Consider the following 22,264-nt stretch of genomic DNA (forward strand, 5'->3'; position numbering starts at 1 on the left):
CCCAACAGGCAGCTGACTGTAATTTTCTCCTTGTTTAGCCTGGTGAGTTGGACATCAGTGTGCCTGACTATAGAGTCACCTATGACTAAAGTGTTGGGTACATTGTCTTGCCTTAGGAGCTGTTGTTGGGTGGCACACTAGTGTTGTGAGCTATATGTCACTTTGGTTGTGACTGGTGTTTGCTTGCATTTCAGCTTTGGAGGTCTTTGTTGCTTGGGCAGGTTAATGTTAAGGGCCTCCACATATGTGAGTTTAGTGTTGCTATGTGTGAGTGTTGATGGTGTGGGATTTGAAGGGCTATGTGTTGCTTGAGGCGTAGTGCAGGTGTTAACCTTCTCCTCCTGACTGTCTAGCACAATCTTAGCTGGAGAGAGCTTTGCTTCCAGTTTGGCTATGTAAGTGCATCTCTCGCAGGTTGTAGTGTTGAGTGGTAGGAGGAGAGGGTTGTCTGTGTACATGAGGCAGTTGCTGCATTGCCCCAGTATGGCGAGATTCACCAGGTGGACAGGAGAAATCACCGGAAGCTGACCCCTGGACATGCCTGTTTAGAGCAAATGAAAAAGTTAAAGCTATAAAAATACAGAAAGCATGGTATAATAAGCAAGTAGAATGTCAAGATTTTTATGGAGATTAATGACTAACAAATTACCAGTAAAAGGAAATATGTCATATAAAACCAGTGAAAGTTTGTATTTATTGTGGTAAAGAAGAAATTACAGAACATATTTTCTTACAATGTATAAAGGATGCAAAATTGTAGGAAAAAATTGTGTAAACAACATTTTTTGAAAATATAAAGGATGTAAATGAAATAAATATAGATATCATTGTGTATGGCTATTAAAGTCATAAAAATAAGGAATATGTTAGTAAAATAGATAAAATATTATTTCATGTTGTGTGGACTATTTGGAATGAAAGGCTAAATGAAATCATGCTTAAAGGTAAATGGAGACTAGCAGTAATTTTAAGAAAACTTAGATGGTGGTTGTGGAAAAAGGACTGGGGTTCAAGTAAGATAATAAAGATAGAAGTTTAATGTAATAATGAAAAGTAAGATATTTATGATTGTATGACAATAATGGAAAGGAATGGAAATTTGTACACTATAAAGTTGTAAATATGTAAACATGAAGTTTTTAAATAGTATTGTACATTGTTTTTTTAAAGTAAAGAACCCCTACTCTTTTCTATAGGTGTCATGGGATCTTTTATATCCACCTGAACTACCAGCAACTCAAGCAGATGGGACCCTTCATTCAAGACTCATCCGCAGGATGAGCTTCAATGTTTCATTATGTCTATAGCCCCAATCGTTATTCCTTAATTACCACCTTGGCCTTTTCTACACATCCAGTGTAATTCATACTGTTGCATGGCCACTGTTATACAATTGGAGAGGTGAGTTATATATCCTTTACCTCATCCAACAGAATTAACAAGAGGCTTTCCCTTTTTGCAGTTCCCTGCAATAATTTTTGCTTGTGCACTTTCAGGTTGAATACCTCAGTCAATCTAAACATTTTAACTAGTGAAGGGATACTCTGGCCTGCTTCTGGTTATGTATGATAATCACCATCATTTTCCCATCCTTTGCTTTATTTGCTCCTTTGACTAGGTCCCCCTGCCAGTACTTGTTGTTGTTAGCCTGTAGAATATGTAACTTTAGCAGTTTTCTCCCCTTGTTCTGAATACCTTTATAGTCACTAAAGTGTAATACTGGTTCCACTGGTCACCTTTCTCCTTCTTTGCCTCCCTTTCCCATTTGCACACGGCTTACCTCATCTCCCTATTTTCTACTCCCACTCCCTCCATTCTTCCCTTACGTGTCAAACCATCCATCCTTTATTCTTCCTGCCTCATGTTTGTTGAATGCTCTGTATACTTCTATCACCACATCCCATTCCTTCATATCAGTGATCCACATTTCTGTTATTCCAACCGCATCACCTCCCATTTCCTGCTTTAGTTATTTCCAGCTGAACCATGCCATATCTCAGACTTTGGCACTGCTGAGCATCATACGTTCTACATTCCCCCATCACACATTTCTGATCCCTAGTCACTAGCCCAACTTATTGTGACCTACCTCTGTGATCTTGAGCTCCCATAATCTTGTCTTTTTTTGTAAAGAAATTTTGATTTAACTTTTTTGAAAACCGTAACTGGTGCATTAATATTTTCTTTTGCATTTATATGTGCATGCTCCAAATTACATCAGCTGTTTAAAATACAACAATGCAAATATGACATGTATTTCTCAATAAATTTCTTGATAAGGTAAGTCAGTTCTAGGTCACAGTATAATCGGGCATATATTAAGTCACTACACACATATACCTTACCAGACAATGAAAAAGTATCTGATGTAGTGCATATATGTGGAATGTGTCATGCACTAGTATTTGTTTCTGTTGCATCCTTCACTCTGCAGCTCTGATATAATGTTACAGTAGGTGGGAGTATATTTTCCAGGATACTGTGATACTCTCAGTGGTTGTTTCCTATAAACACAATCAGGAGGAGCTCATATGTTGATGTTATGCACCACAGAATGTGGCAGTGAGAGGGACAGACTCCAAGACATTCCTGTCACACTATTCAGCTGCACATACTACATCATTCAGACATACATGCATGCATATACACATACAAATCCACACACCCACACACATATGCCATATACAGAAGAAACACACACACAGGCGCACACACACACACACACACACACACACACACACACACACACACACACACACACACACACACACACACACACACACGATAAAAGCACATGTGTTTGCAAATGTCTACCGATCTCCTTGTTGACTTATCTTTGGTCCAGTTGCAGACAAAACATGCAGCCCTTAATTTGAAAGTAAAACACACATAATTTGCTAGACATCTGCCTTGTGACTAGAAATCCATCCTCCACAACTGCCTGCTAAACATCCCTAGTGTGCTGTTTCCCAGTGGATACAATTAAACTTTTTTGTTGCTTAGGACACATAATATAACACACTTTTGTCAGAAAAAAGCAAGTTGAAACTGAGCACCATGAAGAAAAATTTATTCTTTGTTTAAATTTGTTTACTGGGGTAGAACACTCTTCAAACATACAACTGCTGTGTTTGTCTTACTAGTGAAAACTCACAGTAAAATTTTTATTTCATAACCCTGTGATATTACTGTCAGTTTTCTGTTAGGTTTCTTTATATGAAATACTTTATAAAGATGTTCTATGATTATTAACTTGTAATAATTGTTCTACTTGTATCCTTCAGTGTTCTTTTATAAAATTCTGCAATCGTGGTTTCTTTCTATAAAAAACCTAAGCAGTAATCCAAAGTTGCAAGGCATGGGAATATGGAAATACACAAATGCTGTGGATCATAATCCAGTGCAACCTCACTGCTGTTTAAATTGCAACACACAAGTAGCAACAAGGAAATAACATAATATAGCAGAATCTGCACACACACACACACACACACACACACACACACACACACACACACACACACACACACACACACACACACACACAGTCCTCACTGAAGGACAGACAATTCATTTTTTTTTTTATTTTATTTCATATTGCCTGCTATTTCTTTGTTCTAAAATCCAGTGGTACCGTTTTATTCTCTCTTCTGTGCTTGTGTTCTCTGCTTCTTCCTTTGGGACAGGTCATGTCCTACCAATCTGTCATTAGTTTATACAGAAGTAAGCACAACAATATACATTATGAAATCACCTACCATTTTTTTAAACAAGAAACATCTTTTTTAAATGATCAGATATGACATAGGTAAGCACACATTTATATAAATGAAAACATGACATAATTTTATTTGCAAACATTGTACATCACAAACTATTTGCAAATATTATACATCACTTATAATCTAGCGAGTCATTTTTATTCAAAAATTACATAGCTCATTCAAATCTTGCCTTCTTTTAGACCTCTTTCATCATCTGGATGAATTGTTTACACAATTCCCATTTATTTCTATATAATTTGCCCCTACCCTTTTCTAATGATCCCAGTTCCAGACACTTTATCTCTGTTACTATATTCATTACTTCTAGTAAAGTTTGTTTCTTAAAGTTGTCTAGTAATTTGGATTTTTTTTGGCAGCCACCATAATTAGATTCAGCAAGATCTTACTATGTCTAGGCAAATCTGATTCTGTATCATAGCTCAAAAAAATAATTTCTTTAGTTACACCAATTTGCTCACCCAACATCTCTGATAGAGCAGTCTGCAGGGAATCCTTAAAGCCTGCCAACTCATTACACTCCCAGAAAATATGTTCACAATTATCTCTTTCTTCCCCATCACACCTTCAGCATTTGCTATCTACCTTAGGAAAAAGTCTTCGGAGTTTACTTGGGGTATAAAAATATCTATGTAAACACTTCCAAGTAAAGATCCTAAATCTGGATTTTGTTGCATATTTGGGAGACATACATATATCCCCCATTATTTGTTTGTGAACTGCTTACCCAGTCTCACTTCCCAATCTTTTCTAACCTCCTCTGATTTATTCTTATAGTTATCGTGCAATATTTTGTATGCTGTACTAATTATTCTTTTTTTAACAGCAGCTTCTGTTCTAGATTCTACTAAAATTTTTACCAGTGCTGATCTTTTGGTTAGAATCTCCCTGTTTCTTTTGGTTTGCCTATACTCTGATATCAGCCCTTGATATGGAAGGCAATCTTAAGGCTGCAGGCTAAATAAATTATTGGCCTCTTCCCGTTCTATTACCTTTCCCTTTCTAATTATTTGCTCTCAAAACCTTAGCTCTTTTGTCAGTTTTCTCCAATAATTTTTAGCACACTCTTGCCTATTTATTGTCTGTATTCCTAATTGCAGTCATCCCTATTGGCAGAATCTCCTTTCTCTATTTGCATGTTGGCTTAGTTCTTAGAATACTTTTGGCTACTTTATGAATATAACATTCTGTATGGTTATTGTTATTCTCCTTAAGGATCTGTATCCAAAATCCCAGTCTCTCCTTGTTTCTTGAGCTTCCCTGCTGTTTTATCATCATCTCTTTCTACTATGAATTATAGATTTCTGCGTGTGCTATGTATAGGAGCCTTAACTGTTTAGCTCTAAAATATCCCTTCAAATTGGATAGTCCCAAACCATCTTGTTCAATTGGAAGAATCAGCTTATCCCATTTGACTCTTGCCATCTTTCCCTGCCAGATAAAATCCTTCAGCTCCTTATTAATTGCTGTCCACAACTTCACCTCTGGTTGATAAAAATATGCCTAACCTGTGTATAAAACTAAAGGGACTAAAAACGTTTTAACTGCTTGTATCTTGATATCCATATCCATATAACAAAGCTTCCAATTTCTCAGTTTTTGTATTATCTTTTGTTTAGTATCTTGCCACAAATCCTTAGCTGCTGTACCAAAATCATTTTTAATCCATACTCCTAATTATTTCATTTTATCATGTCCTGGTAAATATGGGTATTACTGAATCAATTTGTGTGTGGATACATGATTTATAGCTATCGCCTTTGTTTTAGCTTAATTAATTTTGTATCCCGAAAAGATTTGAAACTGCCTTAAAATGTTCCATAACACTGAAATTTCCTTTTTCTGGTTTTATCATGTATAAAACAATATCATCTACAAATAGAGCCATCTTTTCTTGACAACTATACCTCTTAAAGTATTTGCCAATGGGTCTAAATATAATGCAAATAACAAAGGGGAAAGAAGACACCCATGCCTGGTTCCTCTGCTTAAACAAAAATTATCTGAGAGGAAGCCACCAACTTTAATTTTTTGTCTCCAATCCCTCATATATTCTCCTAATCAACGTTATACTTTTATCAGGGAATGAAAATGCTTCCATTGCCCTGCTTGTACACTCCCAGCTTGCTCTATCAAATACTTTTTCTGCATCAAGACCTACCAATAGCAGTGGTATTATTTTACATTCAGCTTCCCTCTGGATCATCAACGTTCTGTTAATGTTGTCAAATGCTTGCATCCCCTCCACAAAACCACATTGATTCATATCTATGAATTTTACATCACGTTTGGCATTCTTTTATCCATTATAGACATAAACACTTTATAATCATGGTTTAAGATTGAAATGGGTCTGTGTGAAGCTTGAGCTGATGATTCTTTACCCTCTTTAGGTATTACAGCCATCACCACTTTCTTCCATGATGTTGGTACTTCTCCTCCTTTTAAAATACTGTTAAACAAAACCTTCCAGATCTTTATCAATTTTTTTACCTCCTAACTTGCAAACTTCCACAGGAATACTATCTATTCCTGGGGACTCTCCTGAGGGTTGGTTATACATCACCATTTTGATCTCATCTCCTCCTAGCCTAACTGCTAGTAATTGAGCCTCATCTGTCTCTAACGTTGGCATATTTAATTCTTCCATAACCATTTCCATTTGTACATTTTCTTGATCTCCATATTTCTTTTCTTCATACAGGCTTTCATAAAAGTTCTGAAATATTTCTAGTACCTCTACAGGATCTCTTGTTATCTTCATTTTATAGGCTCCCTATGCTTGGAGACAACCCTTTCTACTTTTTGTTGCCTGAGTTGTTGCGCTAAAAGTTTTTGTGGTTTGGCATTATTATCAAAAAAACAGTTGCTTAACACTGATCTTTCTAAATTCATGCATATTATTGAGGTAATCCTTTATTTTCTGCTTAGCATTCTGCAATTGCTCCTTTTCTTGCTCTGGGTGACTCCCCCTGTTCCATAATACTTTAATATTTGCCAGTTCCTCTGAATAATTCCGGCTACTTCTTAACCATATCTCTTTTTATTTTATCTCCACCCTATTTTTAAACTCCACTTTAATTTTATCCCACTCCCTAGCTATATTTTCAGAAGAAATTTATATCTTCTCTAATTAATCTCAAATTATTTCCACTACCCATTCCTTAAATTCCTCTCTTTTCCACAGATAGACAGGAAAGCACCAGTGTCTCATTTTTATTGTATTACTAGTTATTATTAGCATGTGATCTGAAATAGTTATTGGATGTGTATCAACATTTGTTCCTGAAAAATGTAAGTTCTGTCTAGGCTAGCCCAATTTTTGTATCTTGGGGAATAATATGTAAATTCACTCTGAACTTCTACTACTGAATTGACATATTCCATGCCAAATGTTTTCATGCATTTCTTCAAGAAGCTACCCTCCTTTTTTATATTTTCCCTTCTGCCCCCCCCCGACAGATCTTCACTGATGTAAATCAAATTCCAGTCCCCACCTATAAGTAATATTCACTGCTGAAAACTAATTTCATCTACCAGGTCTTAAAAATTTGTGGACATCAGCCTTTTTGACATACTCTGCAAAACTGTATGTGTAACAAATCTGCATATACTTTTCTGCATGTGTATAGCCTTCACGTGGATTATACAAAAAAACAAAAAACAAAAAAAACAAAGACTTACATAAGCATGCTGAATACACTCCTACAGTTTCATATTTTTCTTTAATATTGTTTTTGTAAATATAGGGAGAAGAGCAGGGACTTATCCCAGAGAAACATGCTCCAAAAGACATCAGAAGTGAAACCCTGCCAGCTATAACGGTAAAGAACAAACATCAGTTCTGGTCTCACTATGTGCACCAAGCAGGAGGTGTTCAAGAGATGAGTAGGTTCAGTGTTCATTCAGGAGGGGTCACCGTCATGTGACACTTGTCAAATTGGATACCTGTTAATATGTAATGTACAGATTTGAAACAATTATGAGTGTTAATAGCAACATAAAACTCCCCTGTGTGTGTGTGTGTGTGTGTGTGTGCGTGTGTGTGTGTGTGTGTGTGTGTGTGCGCGCGCTCGCACACGCGTCTGTGTGTGTGCATGCGTGTGTGTGCGTATGTGTGTGTGTGTGTGTGTGCATGTGTGTGCGTGTGTGTGTGTGTGTGTGTGTGTGTGTGTGTGTGTGTGTGTGTGTGTGTGTGTGTGTGTGTGTGTGTGTGTGAGAGATTGCCACTGGTGAAGTGACACTAAATACCAGAGTGTTGGAGGATGCTTCTGGCTTCAGTCTTAATGTAAATGTGACTGATTTATTGTGTAGTTTGACAAGGGATGGTGTTACAGCTGATAGGGAACAAAGCTGCCCTATTATGGTGAGGACCAACTCCAGAATTTTATCATCACTGGTTGGAGTGCAGACTAACAGATCCAAAGAGTTTGTATTGATGCAATCCAGAAATTTCTGGGTATACATGTTAGAGGTGTTATGCATCTCCCAGTTAATGAAGGTCAGCTGAAGTCCCTTGGGGAAGGGGGAGAGGTGTTCAAATCTGTGAGTGATCATTAAACTCAGAATAAGTCATGCGAGCAGAACATTTTGATGAGGACTGTTTGTGGATTTGTTGGTCAAAGGGGCACAGGACAGAGTCAAGAAAAATAGATGTAATTTTTTCCCTGTATAATGTATTGATATGACACTCTTGTAAAGCATCTGCATATTTCTGATGGACAGATAGAAAAAAATGGACAGCAAGCTGATGGTGCAGAGAACAATGCTACAAAGATGGTCAGGAGGATGTATGATCAGGAGTATGAAGAAGGAAAGACCAAGATAGTCATAGATACTTTTAAGAAAACAAAATAAATAATAGTGATAGATGTGATATGAATTTAAACCTTCAGAGAAGAGGAAGAGACAGCACTAATGGAAGACAGAGAAGAGGACAAGTGTGATAGATGTAAGAATCATGCCTGTATTCAGAAAAGGAACTTCTTGTAGCTATGGTGTTTGCATCCTGAAAGCCATACATGAAAGGACTGTGACATACAGTCAAGCTAAAGACTTCAAGTGAGCTTGGGATAGGAGGAACAAATAGAGACACTGAAAAAGAGGATTAGCATTATAGGGGTTATGATTAGGGAAGCCTAATGATCCATTTATATTCCACCACTTGATTATTCATATGCTGTACACAAATCTGAGTGTTTGTTAATGTTTGTGAGTGTGTGTGTTTATCTCCTCCTCTCTCTTTCTCTCTCCCTCTCTCTCTATATATGTATCTATACACACACACACGCATACACTCACACATGCACGCACACACGCACACACGCACGCACATACGCACACATGCATACACATATACATAGATACATAGATAGACACTATGTCCAAGCTTCTCTTCTCATTTTCCCAAGTCTCTAGAAATACCTACTTTGCCAACTTAAAAGGTGTGCATCTCTCCCCATCTTATTTCCAGTGTTCCTTGCATTACACAGTATTATGTTATGTTCTCCTATTCCTCCCCTTCGTTCTCGTTTTTACCTTTCCATACTTCATTTCCTCTTTTTGTCCCGTTTATCAGTCCCAGACTTTGTATAGAGGTACAGCTCTGCAGCTTAATGTTTCCATTCCAGTCATCCATGATGTTGGCCCTTCCATAATGAGATGAGGTCTGTCTGTGGTTTATATTCTTCTCTGTGCTAGGCTCTATAGCTGTCTTACACCAGCCCATACCCCTGCACCCTTGTCAATTTCTTCGGATAGTATATGCAATCATTTTCTCTATTTCCTAACCATACTGGCAGCTTGCACAGGTAGCACTTTTAAAAAATGTCACCTTGCATTCAAACCCCCTATATTTCCTAGCTGCCTCACTGCCTCCTACAGTCTCCCACCTGATAAGATTATTTGTGCCTACGTGTATCATGATGTGAGGGAGCCTTATGCCATTTTGACTGCAACGGCCAGTGTTTTGCCCTTTATCCTTAAAGCCAGCCATGGTACAGCTTTTTGGTTGCAAGGGTCCTCTCTGGCTTTCCTGCACACCTGATGGCCATGATGACTAAGACTCTAGTCACCTGCATGCCCATCCTAATCCCAGTCCAGTTCTTTACTCTTCTTTGCCATCCATCCTATTCATTCCAGCCTATTCATCCTGCTTCTTCTAGGCTGTTCAGTGTGATTGCCACTTCTCATTTGTGTGCTGCTGCCCAGGTTTATTAGTTGTGCTTCTCCTGTTTAGATTTCAAGAGACTACCCCCCTGCTCTCCTCATTTCTCTCGCACTTCCTCTTTTTCTGTATGTTGGCACCATCATCCACCATCCTTTAAGTTAGTCATCTGCACTCCCACTACACTTCTGAGCCCTTATCATAAGTTATAGGTTCATAGGATGATACTAGGCTATTGGCCCAGAGGCCATTATAAGCCTAGCCAAGAATTTTACCCATGTTCCGACAAAGTAAGCACCTGTTTCCCCTGTCCAGCAGGGACAGAAGTGGGATCCAGGGTTGTGTTTCATGTTTCCCATCCAGTCATCCAGTTTCCTGTTAAAGAAGACTAGTGAGGTACTCTGCTTGATGTGGAGAGAGAGTGTATTTCACACATGGGGGAGTCTTTGGGACACAAATCTATTCTGCTGACAAGTTCTATTAATGTCACACACCAGGTTGAGGCCTTGCGTGTGGGTTGTGTGAGTGGAGTTTGACTTATGGATATGCAGCAACTCCATCAAGGCTGGGTCTGAGATGGCCTTGTATGCCAAACACAGGTCACCTCTGAGCAGTCTGTATGAGACTGAGTAGAGGGACAGGGCTTTTAGCCTATCTGCATAGGATAGGTGTTTGACACCCTGAATTTTCCTGGTCAGGAGCCTCTGTGGATTTTCCAGCTGCTGCATGTGCCTGGCAAGGTACATATGAAAGGGGTCATTGTATTCGATAAGGGTCTGATAAGGGAGGTGTACAGGGATGTTATGACCTTTTTGTTCCTGGATGAAATACCCTTACTTATGAGGTGGGCCATGTAGAATGCTTTCCATATAACAGGGGCAACGTGGTGGTCAAAAGTCAGGTTGCTATCAACCTGGGTACCCAAGTCCCACTAATTGCGTGCTTACTACATTGTTATTAATGTGATAATTAGTGGGGACACCATTTTTCCCCAAAGGGGATAAGGATGCATTTCTTGGCATTCAGTCTGAGGCCATGCTTCTGGCACCAGTCATTAGTTTGGGTAAGGCCCTCTTGGAGGATGTTCACATCACTAGGGGAATTTAAGACAGCACCCAGCCTGCAGTCATCTGCAAACTTTGTCAGCCACAGATCACTGGTTTTGGCTTGCACCTCAAAAAAGTATATACCAAACAGTAGAGGCTCCAAGACCGATCCTTGGGGTACTCGGCTCATTACAGGTCTACTACTAGAGGTGGCTTCCCCTATTTTTACTGAGTGGATTCTATCAGTGAGCCAGTTAGCTACCCATCTGGTAACATACGGGTTGATGCCTAACTGGGAGAGTTTATATTTTATGCCCGAGTGGGGAATAGTGTTGAAGGCTTTGGCTACGTCAGGTGGTGTGCACCATCTTCCCTTCATCCATTGTTTTGGTGACTGTTTTGAAGATGTTGACCAAGTTTAACAGGCATGATCTCCCATTGTGGGGTCAAGTATTTGGAGGTTGCCAATTTCCTTGTTTATAAGGTCCATGATAATGTGTTCCATGGCCTTGCAGATCAGACTAGTAAGGCTGATGGGCCTATAATTGCCTGGGTCAGTGGGCACTCCACCTTTGTGTAGTGGGATGACAGTGGCTGTTTTCCATTCAGCTGGGATGAAGCCGGTGCTCTGGCTTTGTTTAAATAGGGTGTCTAATGGAGCTGAGCGCTCATGCCTGAGTTCATGTAGGACACAGCCAGGGATATGCCTCTGCTTCCTTCAATCATAGTTACCACTCACTCCTCTCTCTCTCTCTCTCTCTCTCTCTCTCTCTCTCCAGCTGAGCCTCAGCAGCTTTCTTATTTACTTAACTTTCTTCTCTGTGCCTGCCTCCCTTGTTTCTACGGTTCCTCCCATAACCACCTCTGCCCATGTTTTCCTATTCTCCTCTTATATTCTTGCCGTCTGTCTTCTTCTAGAACCTACTAAGATACTATAATGTCCTCTTTACTAGACCATCTTTTCCATAGCAGACTGATCCAAATCCTTATTTTTATGAATTCTCTCCATAACCTTGTCTTTATGTAATTATTCTATTAAAAACTAAACCCTCCCTACTCACAGAAGCCATGTATCTAATCTGCTGACCCATAGCTGTAATATCTAATGGATATATTTCCTTCCAGTCTCTTCCATCCCTACTGCCTCTGCTTACTTCTTTAAAACTAGTCATCTCTTTGCTTTAAATGCATTCATGCTGTGCACTGTTTGTCTTGCTAACACACACCTCAGGGGTTGTTAGTCTGGCTCCTCATGTAGCAGAAAAGTGTTGCTGTTTAATTTGCTTATAAGCTAATTATTTGTCTTTCTAGATGTCAGGTGCTGGGAAGCATTTTAGCTTGCTCCATTTAGTCGTCTCTACATTGTTCTTTAGATATTATTCTCTTTTTTCTCCTACACTGCATAAACTACCACACTATTTTCTTTTCCACTTATTTCCCTAGCCCAGCTCTGTTATTGCTTTGGTTCTATGCCCCTGCCTTCCCCGTCTGTGTAACTCTGCTCTGTCCTACTTCTTTCCAGCTTTAATTTATCTGTCTTGTATAATCTTCTCTTTCAAATCCATTAACACAACATAACAAGTAGGTTAGCAGAAGGACACTTTGTTTTTCTTGTCTTGCATACTACTATAACTAACTTATGTCAGCTGCTCCCTTCTGTTCCAAGCCCTTTGGGAGCCCCTATATGCCTTAAACTTTAACTGTATTTGCTTTCATCACCCATTCTAGTAATTAGTTACATTTGTCGGACATCCGGCCTGTAAAGGGTAGGTTTTCATATCAAGATGAAACTCTTCTGTTGATCTGCTGATCATGACCCCTCTTCCCTGCCCTTAGTGTGTAACCTATTCGCTATCCCAGGGCCCTCATGCGTTACACCTTCAGTCCTCAAAACCACCTTAGTAATCTTTTTTCTTTACCCTTTCCAGCACTGTGCCTTTCCTTGCCTTATAATACCTACAGAACTGCACACAGCACTTTAACTGTGATGTTAGAAGTGCCTGATAAAGTGGCCTTATTTCTTATTATTGGGATTATACTCCACTAGCTATGCTTCACAATATTTGTTATGCCTTCACACTGTCCCGGGTGATTCAGGTTTTCCTTAATGATAATCCTAGGTCCCTCTTTTCTTCAAGCTTTTTCAGCCTATCTCCTCTGACTGTTTATGTTGCCCCTGGGTTGTCTCTTGAAATGGTTGAAATGAAGCTACCATCTCTCTGGTTATGCATTAATTGTTCAAAAACCCTTACTTATATTTAACCACTTATTTGTCACCAGTTCTCCAATTTTGAAGACATCCACAGAAGAAGATGTCCAGTTTTGCATGTATTGTATAAGGTTCAAGACAGACTCATTAAATAGAGGTGGTTCAAGGGCCAATAGCTATGGAACAGCACTGCCCACATTTCAAACTCAACATTTTTTTACCACTTACAATTATCTCTTCTTTCCTGTTCTCTAACAATTCCCTGCTGATTTTTACTTTCCATTCCTCTTCATTTTATAAGAAGCCTACTGTTTATGATTTAGCTAAATGCTTTGCTTTGCAGAATGCCTTTGTTTACTTCCCTAGAAAATCAGTTTTGAAACTGAATCAGACAAATCTAACTAGATTTTATTGCTGTGAAACCATCCTAGAATTCACTATACAGTCAATTCTGTTTCAGGAAGCTAGTTAGCCTTCATCTTAGTATGTATTCATTTTTCTTAAGTTCATAGCAAAGTACTATGTTGGCTGACCTTGCGGGCCATTTTAGGCCTGGTCCCATTCCATTTTGGTACTTGAATGAACCTATCCCATTTGGTGTTAGATTAGACTCACTCATCTCATGGTCGATAATTTAATATTAACCATAGTGAGAATAACTGGGATCATGCCATAGATAATATGAGGGGACCCATGTGTAGGATAAAGCATTAAGGAGCTTTATCTGTCATTTAATAATATAGAAGTCAATTCTGGGTTAAATTTCTGTTACCTATCCATAGATCCAAGTGGTACTTCAATATAGGCAGGTATGAGGGTGTTTTACATGGATGTGGAGTCTGTTTCAGAGCAGTGGTATCCAATACAAGACATACATTTCCCTCTAAACAGTTCTGTTGATTTTGCAGAAGAGGTTTAGATCCCTAGACCAAGTATTTCCAATGCCATTTGACTTGCTGATCAGTATTGGGTCAGTGGATGCCTTGTCAGCTAGACAGAGGTGACCTCTTCTCAGTCTATAGGATACCAAGTATGGTGACAAGTCTTTGAGTTGGTTCATTTAGAACCTATTGTTTAGGCCTTGTGTCCTTTTAGTAAGTTGCCTTTGTGAGCGTTCCAGTTGTTGCATGCCAAAGGGGGCATTATACTCAATGATTTGCCTAATGAGAGCTGAGTAAAGGGAGACAATGACATTTTTAGATCTTATCACAGTCCCTTTGTTTATAAGTTGGGCAGTATACAATGACTTTCTTATGACAGTGGACATATATTTGTGAAATGTTAAGTTACTGGCCACATAAATATCCAAATCCTGAACAACTGGGTCAAATCTTAGGGTCGTATTGTCAATGTGGTCGTCCCCAAAGGAAGATGGTTTCCCAAAGGATACAATAATGCATATTTTGGTATTTAGTTTCAGTCCATAATTTTGGCACGGGTTGTTTGGGTCAAACCTTCCTGCAGGATGGCTATGTCAATCTGGGATACAATGACTGCTTCTAGCTTTCAGTCATCTGCAAATTTAGTCATCCTGAGCCTTTGGTATTAGATTTTACTTCAGAGAAGTATATGGACAGGACAGTTCACAGTACTGAACCCTGGGGGACTCCTCGGGTGACAGTTTTTGGAGTTTTACATACCACTAAGGTCAGGATAACTGTGTTACTGTAGATAATCACTGCTGCTACATGATTCCAGTCTCAGTGGGCCATCATCTCTCCAAGGTAACTGTTGAAAAGGTCTGTTATAAGCTTTACTATAATGCTAAAAGCTCTGTTCTGAGCTTCTTGGTAGGAATTCCACCTGGTCACTGAGCCTTATTATCTTCCTCATTGCCTTTCCATCTCTTTTGTTATTATATCTCCATCTATCTATCCTTCCCCATCACTGTATGGCCTTCTCAGTCTTGCATCTTCCAGTCTGCTTCCTTGGTGAAAAATTATTTTAATATTCATTTTGAAGGTTTGTCTCTTCTATGGTCACTTTATGCCTTTGTCTCACTCATACTAACTCACCAGTTTCCCTCACTGCCTTTTTTCTTCCCTCTATAGATGCCTGAAGAATGTCATCTTTTCTGCTTAAATTCCTACCATTATCTTTCTCTCAATCTAACCTTTCACCTTGCTAATGCACTTTGTTACCTATTCCCTTCTCCATACATCATTCCAAAAGACTCCATTTTTTTGTATCTTCTTTCATCTTCCTTTGGAATTGCCATCATGTCCCTTGTAAGTCGGTCTGTCTTTCTCTGTTTTCCTTGACTATACTTTTAACCTCTTTTCCTTGCCAAAATTCTTATTTTTTCATAGTTCCTTTTCTTCTTTTGATTTCCTGCCACCTTCATGAATCCCTCTTTATTTTATTAATGTTTTTTTTTATTATTTATCCTTTATTGATCCTGTTAGTACCACTTGGCTAGAAGCCTATTTTCAGAGGAGACCTAAGGTGGTATTTATACTTCATTGGGAAATATGGCCAGGGAATCAGGGAACTTCCTCTACTGTTTTCGATAGGTGCTGTGGGATCTTTTACATCCACTAGAGCTACCACCAATTCAAGCAGATGGGACCTTGGTTTAACATCTCATCTGAAGGATGAGCTCCCATGTTTCATAATGTGCATAGCCCATTCTGTTTCAGGAGCTAATAAGTCTTGATATTAGTGTGTATCCATTGTTCATAGGTTCATAGGAAAGTACTATGTTGGCTGCCAGTTTCTATTCTTTCATGACCATCTTGGTCTTTTTTATATATCCAGTGGAATTCATACTGCTGCATGCCCATTGCTACACTATTTGAGACCTGAGCTTTTACCTAATCCCATAGAATAAACAAGACTGACTTTCCCTTTTTATGGTTCCCTGCAATACATTTTGCTGGTGTCCTCCCATGATGAAGACCTCAGTCAATCTAATCACTTTAACTAGTGAAGGTATACACCAGTCTGCTTCAGGTAGATCAAGGTTATCAATGATAACCACCATCATTTTCTCCTCCCTTGCTTTATTTTCTTTGACTACTTGCCCTGGCAAGTACTTGTGTTTCGTAGCCTGTAGGAGATGTAACCACGATACTGCACGTTATGAAATCATCTATCAGTTCTTAAGAGTTTATGGACGTCAGGCTTTTTAGCATATTCTGTAAATCTGTATGTATAACAAATTTGTATATACTTTTTTTGCAGGTGTACAACATTCCTGTTGATTTTATAAAAATAAATAAAAACACATGTACATGATTTTATAAAAATAAATAAAAACATATGTACATAATAATGCTGAATACACTCCTCCAGTTTTATTAATATATTTTTCTTTAATGTTGTTTTTGCAAATGTAGGGGGAAGAACAGGATGTTATCCCAGAGAAACATGCTCCAGAAGACATCAGAAGTGAAAACCTGCCAGCTGTGAAGGTAAAGAACAAACACCAGTTCTGGTCTCACTACGTGCACCAAGCAGGAGGTGTTCAAGAGCTGAGTAGGTTCAGTGTTCATTCAGGAGGGGTCACCGTCATGTGACACTTGTCAAATGTGGTACCTGTAAATATGTAATATTCAGACTTGAAATATGTATGAGTGTTAATAGCAATATATAACTCTTTGTGTGTGTGTGTGTGTGTGTGTGTGTGTGTGTGTGTGTGTGTGTGTGTGTGTGTGTGTATGAGAGATTGTCACTGTTGTGTGTGTGATTGTTACTGACGGCCTGAATACCAAAATGTTGGAGGATGCTTCTGTCTTCAGTCTTAACATAAATGTGACTGATGTTTAGTGCAATTTGACAAGGGATGGTGGTAGGAAACAGAGCTGTCCTATACCGGTGAGGACCATATCCAGGATTTTGTCATCACTGGTTGGGGTGCGGACTAAGAGATCCAGAGATTTTGTATTGATGAAGTCCAGACATTTCTGGGTACAGATGTTAGAGGATGTGTGCTTTTCCTAGTTATTGAAGGGGTAGTATAAATCCCCTTGAGGAATGGTGTTTGGCTTAGTGCCTAGAGACTCCATACTATTTAGGTAGGAGTTATAGGCTGAGGGAATATAGAAGTGGTCCTAGAGTTAGCCATGATGCGATAATGGGCTTTGTTAAAAGAAAGTTTGAGATGGAGGATTTACAGATTGTTATTTTATTTAACTAGTGTGATGTGTTTTTTATGAATATGGAGATACCACCACCTTTTTAGCCTTCATCTAGTAAGTTGGACCTGAACGCATGGTAGGAGTTGAATTCCCTACACTGCTAAGGTGCTCTAAATGGTCCTGAACCAGTTCTCTGTAATAATTTTATCAATGACAAGTAGTTCTTGTATGGAGAAGAGTTTTTGTTAAGCCTTCTAGTACTGAGCAGCAATACCTTTATGTTACCCAGACTCTGTTTTCTTATATTGGAAGCGTTTGAGGACTGATAGTCATAAGTCAGTCCATTTTACCTCTGTTGAGGAAGGACACTTAGATGTGTTCAATAGATCTCAAGGAAGCATGTTATCACATAAAGATAGAGAAACATTTAAGGAGATTTCTATGTTGCCATTCGGGAGCCAATCATTATCAGTTTAGAGCTCTGCCCTTCGCTCTTACCATATCCCCAAGGATGTTCACCAAGATATCCTTTTCAATAAAGGATATTCCATTTTTATCTCAACTGTGGACTACCTCCTATTTTATTATTTTGTAGTATGTATTTTAAAGTTCGAACTTTATTAGTGAACTGGGTGATGACATATTTTAAGGAGTGAACTTCATACCGTCCACACTGTGAAGGTTCTGCTTGGTTTGTTTTTGACCCAGTATGGATTGCATAATGGCTTTTCTGAAACTTAGAGGGATACCACGGATTTTTCTTTATGTAGATTATTAATGTCCTGGCTGATCATTCCCATAGCAATTAATTCCATGGGTTTGCATATTAGACTTCTCAGTCTGATGGTTCTGTAGTTCTCGGCGTCAGATGACGAGCCAGCCTTATGAAGACAGATGACCATTCTGCTCCTCCATTCACCTGGTACATAATTTGTTTGGAGGCAATTGTTGAGGAGTACCCCAAGTGGTCCTGCTTAATAGGATTAGTTTGCTTTAGAAAGGTTCCCAACTGTTATGGACTTAGTTGGATTTTCTGGGTTGATTTTTATTTTGAGAGAGACAGCTTTGTGGTCCGATGTTATCAATGAGGATGTGACTTGGGGGGGGGGGGGCATGTTGCTAAGTACTAGATGCAACATGTTTAATGGTCTGGTTGGAGTGTGCACTATCTGTTCCAGGGTATTTGTGTTGATAATGTCCAGGAAACATTGTGCCTGTGAGGTAGAGGCAGTATATGTTTCAAAGTATGTAGAGGAGTAGTTAAACTCTCCCATGAATAGGGTATTTGGTTGGATGGTGAGTGCCTCTGGTAGGTCTACAGAGGGTGACATATAGCTGGCCAGCACATGGTAAGGAACTTTACCTATGAAGACTTGGACATGAATGAATTCCAGGGCATCATCCTGTTTATAAAACTTGGAGTTGTATTTGTTGCTAATGTACATCAAGACACCTCCACCTTTAGCCACTGTTATATACCACTCTCTCTCTCTGTGTGTATATATATATATATATATATATATATATATATATATATATATATATATATATGTGTGTGTGTGTGTGTGTGTGTGTGTGTGTGTGTGTATATACCACTCTCTCTCTCTGTATATATATATATATATATATATATATATATATATATATATATATATATATGTATATATTTTTTTTATAAGGGATGCCTGAATTTGGCTGACATAGCAAAATGTTAACAGCAACTTGATCAACCATGCTTGGTCAACATATGTAGATAGTTGACAGGTGTATTACATTGGTAGTCCTCAAGTTAGGGAATATTCCCTTTTACCGAGGATAGTGTGATCTCTGAGTTAGTATATATATAATTAGGGGGTGTGGGGATGCAGGGATCCTGCAAAAAATTATGCTTTTTTGTTTGCATATGATAAGGATTTTCCTTGCACATGCAAAGTTGACTGTCAATGTCTGCGTTGTCAACCTTTTGTTGTTGACATTCTTGCCATTGACATTTTGTTGTGTCGACCAAGGTAAGTAATCACATCTATCTATCTGTCTATCTATCTATCTATCTATCTATAGATATGGATATATGTCATTATATCATAAATACTTGAAAAGTTAAAACATCTCCATCCATAAGATCAACAAAAACATTTTGAACATTCCAATTACCAAACACAAAACACAAAGGGGAGAATTTACTAAAGTCTACATGGATTTATTTTCCATGTTGGCATCGTGGCACGCTGCTTACACAAATGTCAGTAGGTTTGCAATCCAATAAACAGAGCTGGGCAGTGCGCATGCACTCGCCAACACGGAAGTATCCATGGCATTCAAATCACTTCATAAGCAGGTGATTTTCATGCAAATGAGGGAGGTAGAGTGATCCAGCAAGCAGATAGGCAGCCCTGAAGACCCTGTGTTGGTGTCCATACTGTACACTGAAACATTCCGTGGACAGGATGCTATACAGAGAACAGCGGCTGTAAAAATGTATGTAGATGGGCAGAAATGGCATAGCATACACATGAGCATAACTGTCCATTGTGTGTCCAAAACTGTAAGGGAAATAATTTAAAATTATTTTTTTTAATGATGTGGGTATGTTTGCACAGCATACCAGAGTGCACAAACAGGCTTTTATGAAAAAAATAAATAAAAAAGAGTGTAAAGACAAAATTTATTAGTATATTTGAGTAATGTATTATAGGACTCTACGTGGAGTATCTACAGTGGTGGAATGGTGTTGTTGCTAATGAGACAGGGCCTGGAACTCTGTAGTTTCCAGGTTGTGTGCACGGATCCCTATGCAAATGAGGTGGGGTTTCTAAATAGCACAAATGGGTATTCGTGTCCACAGATCCCATTCGTGTAGGAACAGAACCATGTTGGTGTCCAGAGAAGAGATAACTGACATCAAGGGGGTGTGTGTCTCAGAACTTGTCAGCTCATTGGAGCTCATCAGCAACTGATTGTGTGGTGCTGCGCTGTGCTGAGTAGGGGGATGTGTAAAGTGTCTGCTAAGCTTTGTTTACCTTTGGGGCGTATGTTTCTGTGTGTTTCTACGTGTTTGTGCAGTGCACCACCATGCTGAATGTGACCTTTCATAGGGATATGTACAGTGACTACTGAGCGTTGTTTACATTCACAGAGTGTGTTTGCAAGGCACGCCAAAGTGCTGAGTGAAGAAGGCTGTCAAAAAAAAATTGGCTGAGAAAGCCAGTGATATATTAATTACTGATGATGCCTGTTTCACTTAAACTAGGGCCATTAGCAGTCCTTAATGATATATTTGGCAGATGGAATGCATCATAGGTAGCCAATCACACAGGCTGTACCTACAGCAGAGCACTATAAAATTGCATATACCCTACATTCTGATTTCTCCTCCACACTCTGCACCAGTGGAGTACAGACTTGGGATTTTTAACTGAAGGAATGCTAGAGGCTATTGCAGGTCTGCTGCATCTGTATGTGCTAGATGCCAAGATCAATGCTACTGCTGCTGCTGTTGCTGCTGACCATAGGCCAAGACTGAGAAGGAGAAGAGTGTTCAGGTCCAGGGTAACCTTCCAGGAGCTACACAAGCTGAAGATTGTAGAGCACTACAGGGTGGACAGGGATATACTACAACAACTCACTGAGCTTTGCCACCCTCAGATCAGACTCAGAGCCAACAGAGGGGAACCCATCCCAGTGGAAACAAAGGTATGTGTAGCTCTTAGGGTACTAGCCACAGGTACCCTCCAAAGACCAACTGGGAGCATGATGGGAGTCTCACAGGCATCAGCATCCAGAGTACTCCACCAGTTCCTGGATGCCATGCTACCACATGCCAGTAAGCACATTTATTTTTCCCTTACCCTGAGGTGGGGAACAGCAGTATGCAACACCTCTACCATATAGCACACTATCCTGAGGTACTGGGTGCCATAGATCACACTCATCTACACGTCAAGGCACCACCCGATGAGGAGGGTAGAATCAACGTCAACCATAAGGGGTATCACGCCATCAACTGTTAGGTCATGTGCAATGCCCTGGGCATGAATGTGTGTGGTGACAGTCCTGGCAGTTATCACAACTCCCATATCTGGCATGCAGCGCAGCTATACCAGATGTTTGCTGGGGGGACATCCTGCATGGCCATTTACTCAGGGATGCTGGCTACGCACTAGAACTGTGGATGATGACACCCATCAGAAATGCACATAGACCCACAGAAGAATGCCATAATGAGGCACAAGCACAAACTAGAGACATCATGGGCACATGTTTGGACTGCTGAAGTCACAGTTCCAGTGCCTCAATATATCTGGTGGAGCCCAGCAGTAGTCTCCAGCCACATCTGCACAGATGCTCACAGTATGTGCCATGTTACACAATATTATCCTATGGAAAAAAAACTGCAGCAGGATCAGCAAAGGGAAGAGATACATACCCCCCCTACCAGTACCTAGGTTCCCACAGCCACACCCATAGGAGGACTCAAACCCCTGAGGATGTTCCTATAGGCAGACATAGAAGTGGCCAGTATGCCCTGGCCTTGGCCAAGAGACAATGCATAGCACATGCACTGACAACCTAGGGCACTAGGGACTGACACCTTACTCCGACTCACATACATATAGTAAAAATGATGCCAGCCAGCCCACACAATCTGTACCTAACCATGTATTGGCTGTGTACTGCATGTATCAGACAGAGTCAGCCCCAAACTACAGGTCTGTCAACTGCTGCATTCGCAAGGTAAGTCACTCTCCTATACACCACTTGTAAGGGGTACTAGTATATGGTAGCATATGTATGGACCTGCTGCATGTATGCAAGGGAATATAGTGGGCTATTGGGCTACTTGGAGAGATCTAACAGCCACTTGGGACAACAGGTACTCTGTCCAATAGTATGTGCTCCATAATATTCACTAGGCCACAGAGCTGGAAAATCCACTACATTATTCAAGGGAGATTGCAAACAGTGGGGTCACAGGACAGTTG

The 22,264-nt window shown here is 39.6% G+C and overlaps 1 protein-coding gene across 4 annotated transcripts in view; it reads left to right on the forward strand.

Annotated features, from left to right (window-relative positions):
* CFI (complement factor I) overlaps positions 1–22,264 on the forward strand; it is a 790,564-nt gene that overhangs the window by 73,424 nt on the left and 694,876 nt on the right. For all 4 annotated transcript variants that reach the window (XM_044062133.1, XM_044062135.1, XM_044062134.1 and 1 more), the window contains exon 2: positions 16,542–16,616. In XM_044062133.1, coding sequence (XP_043918068.1) covers positions 16,542–16,616 — 75 coding nt within the window. The remainder of the gene's footprint in view (positions 1–16,541; positions 16,617–22,264) is intronic.

This window comes from Protopterus annectens, chromosome 2.part1 (assembly GCF_019279795.1).
Source record: "Protopterus annectens isolate FY-2018-M chromosome 2.part1, PAN1.0, whole genome shotgun sequence".
NCBI classification, from domain to species: domain Eukaryota; kingdom Metazoa; phylum Chordata; order Ceratodontiformes; family Protopteridae; genus Protopterus; species Protopterus annectens.